The sequence below is a fragment of the Micromesistius poutassou genome, assembly GCF_964030765.1.
Source record: "Micromesistius poutassou genome assembly, contig: SCAFFOLD_6876, whole genome shotgun sequence".
Taxonomy (NCBI): Eukaryota; Metazoa; Chordata; class Actinopteri; order Gadiformes; family Gadidae; genus Micromesistius; species Micromesistius poutassou.
In genome coordinates this window covers 1-5,746 of record NW_028177527.1, presented here as the reverse complement: position 1 = coordinate 5,746, position 5,746 = coordinate 1, and the positions used below count along the sequence as shown (strand labels likewise).

Sequence of the window (5,746 nt, the reverse complement as noted above, 5' to 3'; positions counted from 1 at the left end):
ACACACACATGCAGTGCAACATTGCTACATTGTGAGCCAGGTTAAACACATACTGTGTGTTCTTTGGACGCTCACAGGCAGACATAATGTTTGCGTTGCCAGGTTTTAGTGTGGACTGTGTGTTGAAATGTGTCTTCACCTTCAGCCCTCTGACCTTATGACCTTTGACCTATACTGCCAGCGTTTCATTGGCTGTTTATTACAACCTTTAGCCGCCACGTGCCTCTGGTCTAGAGAGATTGTCACAGGGGTCAGGCTTTGATGAGGTTCAGGTGTGAGGGTCACCCTGTGTGTGTGTGTGTGTGTGTGTGTGTGTGTGTGTGTGTCTGTGTGTCTCTGCTGGAGAGAGAGAGAGAGAGAGAGTGAAGAGTGTGTGTGTGTGTCTGTGTGTAAGCATGCATGTTTGTCTGTATGTGTGTGCACTTGTATGTGTGTGTACGTGCATGTTGTATCTTCAGCACTTTGCTGCTAAAACTCTAGAGGCTGACACACACACACACACACACACACACACGCACACACACACACGCACACGCACACGTCCAGGATTGATGCCCTCCAATAGCGCTTCTCTGACAGGATCGACCAATCACATGTGGCGATTCAGTTTGTTTATAGGAAATGCACCGTATGAGATGCACTTATAGATCAGTCACGCAACTTATTTATTAACAGTATGGACTCCTGGGATCTCTATTAAATAGAGATCCACCAGTCCATCCATCTCCTCTGAGAGCTTATTGCCGGTCGTGGTCGAGGGGTAAATAGAATTCTCTGCCGCAAACAATTCCTTATGTTAATACGTGAATGAAATAAAAATGTATAAAAAGAAAAATGGTAATATATGTATATATATGTATATGTATATATATGTATATTTATATATGTATATTCATGGTTAAGTTCCAATATCCACCCTTGGAGAGAAAGGCGTGAACCCAGAATAAATTAAATTAGAACTTATTCGACATGTGTCACGATGAATAATGATAAGGTGCTCTTTGAACGTGTTCCCATCACATCTCAGAAGCACCAGGCCGTCCATTACGACTGAAAGACTCACCATTCATTGTGCGTAAACTATCTTTTATTGAGCTTGTGTAAAAGTCTAAATCCTTAATAGCCTATTGAAATTCCAACAACGTGCTTAAACTTACTGACCATGTTTGAATCAAAACTTTCTCTGAATGTGTAGAAGAGAGCGCGATTCCTGCATCCTTCCGGATGGTAATATCAGCATAATTATTCAGCAGATTATGGTCTATCCAGCACGATATTACAACAGATCCATAATCCCCCGTCTCTGTGTTTAAGCCTCGAGTAAGAGCCCAACATAATTAAAAAGTATTTTAGCTGTGCAAGCTCTGCTCTTATGCAGAGGAGTTAATGAACTGCTGGGGGAGATGAACGAGGAGGAGAGTTTACCTGAAGCTCAGACTGGTTCATCCACACCAGACCACAGCCTCACTGCTGACAGACAGGAGATGGCTGGCAGCTGCCTTCTCAGCCTCTCACCGGATACACAATACCCACCTATAACCCCCCACTAGTACTGAGCTAGGAGCTGTTTCACTGCCCTCACTTGTGTGTGTGCACGTGTCGGTGTGTGTGTGTGTGGTTGGTGTGGGTGTGTGCAAGCAGAAGTTTGTATGTGTGTGCGTTTGTGCTTGTGGGAAGTGTGTGTGTGTGTGTGTGTGTGTGTGTGTGTCTAGTTAGCATTCAGCACGTAAGAGCGGTTCACTCTGATGATGTTCTGCCTTCATTCACAAGATGAACTGGTATCCAAAACCAATTCCTCCTTGTTTCTGTGTGTGTGTGTGTGTGCGTGCCTGCGCATGTATGACTGCGTGTGTGCGTGCGTGTGCATGTGTATGTGTGTGTGTGTGTGTCTCCCCTATAGGGGATTCCACCCCCTCCTCATCAGAGGAGCAGATGAATCAGGAGGAGATGGAGCTGGAGAAGAGGCTCAGCCTGCTGTCCCACTGCAGCCGGCCGTGCAGCATGGGTAACTCACCCCTCTCTAGCCCAGACTCAGGCCCCCTAACCCTCTACACAGAGACCGTGTTCACACTCAGCATTATTAACATGTTCTCTGCATATCGTAGGGTGCAGCATTCGGTAGGTACCCTCTCTATCCCAGACTCAGGCCTCTAACCCTAACCCACTACACAGAGCTCAGTGCTTGTGATGATCATTATTAACATGTTCTCTGTACGTAGAAGCCACGAGTCATGTCAGCCGTCATGTCAGCCAGTCAGCCATGACTCAGGAAATTATGCTATGAGGCTAACGATATTTATAATTCTCATTATGGAAGTTACCATTCAAAGCTTTCTAATCTGCTTTTCCTACATACTGATGAGACAGCCGATGGTATCGGGGATTAATAAAGTTAATCTTATTTAATCTTACCTTACCTAAGGGGAAACTTTGCAATAAACGCGTAGACTATGTCGGGTTGGATGCTGCGTCACCCCGGGCGAACACATGTTCTCCAATACGGCCCTCTGAGCGTTTTATAAATCACCTTCCAACCACCGGATCAATAGCCTAAAGCGTCTGATCCCTTGCGGCTCCGCCCGCAGCCTCCACCTACAGCTGCAGCACCGTCGCCGGGGACGACCACAGCAGCATCTCCAGCTCCTCGTCCAGCCAATCAGACTCCAGCTACGGCAGCCGGCTCCTGGCGTGGGCGGAGCCGACGGCGACTCGCTCCCGCCTCTCCAACGAGACTCCGGTGAGCAGCTCCTCCTCCTCCTCCTCCTCCTCGGCGCTGAAGGCCCTGCTGACCGCCTCCGACGGCGCGCTCTACACCGCCGCCGCCGCCGCCGCCGCCGCCGGGGGCCCCGCCCTCTGCCCGTCCTCGTCCAATCAGCTGGCGGCGCACGGCCTCCACGACAGCGGGCGGCAGAACTCCCTGGACAGCGGCATCGGGGTGGCGTCCTCCGGGAGCTCCGCCTCCTACGCCGGCAGCCTGGACGCGGCGAGCCAGGGCGGGGCCGAGGACTTCGGCTCGGCCGCCAGCCTCCCGTTCCCCTCCTCCTCCTCCTCCTCCTCCTCCTCGCGGCCCACCTCCCCCCTCCCCCGCCACGCCCCCCCCCTCCTCCTCCTCCTCCCCCCGCCACCGCCGGCCTCCCCGCCTCCCCTGCCCCCCGCCTCCTCCCCCCTCCGCCGCCCCGCCCAGAGCCCCGCCCCCGGCCCCGCCTCCCGCCCCTCCACCGCCGACTCCGGGGCCTTCGCCCGGCTGGCGGACGAGTACCACGTCCCCGGGGGGGGGCCCGGGGGGCCGCCCCTCCGGCCCTGCTACGACACCCCCAGGAGCCTGCTCCAGGGCCCGGCCCCGCGGGGAGGGCCCCCGGCGACGGGGCGGGACCGGAGGGGCGTCGGCGGGGGACGGGGGCCCGGGGACAGCCCAGCGGAACTCTCCCTCCTGTGGGGGCGGGGCCCGCACTCCTCTCATTCCTGGGCCGGGGAACGGGCGCCCCCTGTGGACGGGGCGGGGCGCTGCGGCGGCCGGAGGCTGCTGTTCTCAGGACGTCCCGCCTGTGGAGGCTCTCAGGTAAACACTGTCTACACACGGCTCCTCATCAGAGGAGCGGGGGGGGGGATCATCTATGGGGGGACATGTACACGCGCACGCGCAGGCACAGGCACAGGCACGCACACAAACAAACGCACGTGTGCGCATGCACACGTGCACACACACACAAACACAAGGAGAAATTGTTTTTTGACTAGCAGTTAGTCTTGGGATTCTATGCACTCAGTCCGTATATATAAACAATACAATATCACTAATTAGAACCGGGAGTCTGGGCTTTGATGAACATTTATTTCCATATTTAATTACATTTGTAGATTAATTTATTTATTGCACCACAAGCAAAAACAAAGTTGAATGTTTTGCAAACGTTTGAGTTTCGAAAATGAAACGCGGGAGAACAAGCAAGTCGTTATGCAGATCGCTTATTACCCTCCCCCCTCTCCCCCCCCTCTCCCCCCCCCCCCCCTCCCCCCTCGAGCTAACATCCTCTGAATTCATGTCCCTGACGAACTCCCACTCCTCAGCTCTTCCCGTCACTTTCTGGGGATGCTGCTACTGCAAATATATAATTTAGCGACATCAAACAACGACAAACTACACGCAGTCGTCGCGTTCCTTTTTTTATTTATTTTTTTATTATCCGCTGCCGTCGGCGGCGTGACGCCGGCGCTCGTGTCCCGTCACGCCGGGACCCGTTTCATCTCGCGCCGCTCCGCCGGCGGGGCCGACGTCTCGCTGCGGGGAACCTCACATAAATAAGGCGCCGTACACCCAGTGGAGCGCACCCACTGATCGTCAGAGATGAGCGTGACAATAAAGAAGGCAGCATGGACCCACAGGGGGGGGCCGATTAGTCCCCCCCCCCCAAACCCCCCCCTGCGCGCGGAGAGAGCACACATCACAAAGTATTCCAGTTCTGCTTCAAGGTAAATATTTTAGGACGTTTGTTATTTTTCACAATATAAATTTAATTTAATTTAAAAATAACGTCCTATCATGAGTAGATTATTAGCCTTTAGTCAATGATGGATTGATCTCAATACCGACCCTCTAGTGAACTCACAACAAGTGTCCACCCAGATGATTGATGGATAGACCAGCCTACCAGTGGTTTGTCCACTGGATGGGCGGGTACCTTTCACTTATTCATCTGAAAATGAATATTAATGTGTTGACGAGTTAGCATTATTCAGTAAAGGCTTCTAAATGACTTATCACCCAACGTTATTATAAAGTGTTGGAAGTCACCATTATGGGTAAATATTAAAGTCATACATCATCCTAGAGTAGAACTATGGGGGTGATGATAGAGTTATGCTTTGCATAATACATTTCACACACCTACACAATACAACAAAAGTAGAATCGAGAATATTGTGCGCTAAATGTTACATTTTCCCTGCTTGTTTTCCCTCGTGTCATTTTGGTTCAAACTTTTCAATGCTCTATGCTCTAAACATTATGTTAAATAGATCCTATACACAGAAGTCTCATGTTTTCAGTTTCCAGGCGCCGCGTCGTGTTCCTGTAAGCTGCGTCGACGCACACACAGACTATGAATTAACAACGCGTAGCAGACACTAGTAGGAGAAATTGCCAAATTGGGCCCTTGGCCGTGAAACACCAGTCCCGCGCATCGCGCCACAAAGAGCCGTCCGCCACCCCTCACCTCTAATGGGGCTCTCTGGCGGCTCGGATCTATTTCCTCCTCTCGGTAACCATGACATCGCGCCCGCAACGGTTTTTACTCTCCCTGCCTGTCAGTCTCCTTATTAACAACCTCCGCGCGGCAACGGCCGTCTTTCGCACGCACAGTGGACTCTCCTCTCTCTCTCACTCCTCTCTCTCTCACTCGCCACTTTGATGTGGTTCGACTCCGCGTCGATGACAGATCGCCTTCCTCTGCAGGCACCGCACACAAGATTGATGGATCCGTCCGCTTCGCGCTTTTCAACGCGCCGACACTGACAGCCAGAGTCAGACGGCCGCAAAATTGACTGGAAATGTTTTAAAAAAATAAGTCACAATTGTGATTAATCAGCCGTTGCGGTGCGTCTCCCTCCCCCCCCCCCCCACCCCCTTGCAGTGCGCCCACGCGCTGGACAACTACATCATACCGGAGCAGTGGCGGGGGTGTGGAGGGGAGGGCCGCGCGCAGGTGAGATGATCACCGCTCTAACTCGGTTACGGACCGCAAGGCCA

General features: G+C 52.6%; 1 protein-coding gene across 1 annotated transcript; it reads left to right on the top strand.

The window, feature by feature from the left end:
* Window positions 1-1,904: 1,904 nt before the first annotated feature.
* LOC311375947 (uncharacterized protein) lies at window positions 1,905-5,702 on the top strand (the record flags this gene model as incomplete). The annotated part of the gene is made up of 4 exons (XM_084490952.1): window positions 1,905-2,005; window positions 2,586-3,066; window positions 3,185-3,559; window positions 5,631-5,702. Coding segments are annotated over exons 1-4 (1,001 nt in total), but the record flags the coding sequence as incomplete, so codon positions are not given.
* Window positions 5,703-5,746: the final 44 nt, after the last annotated feature.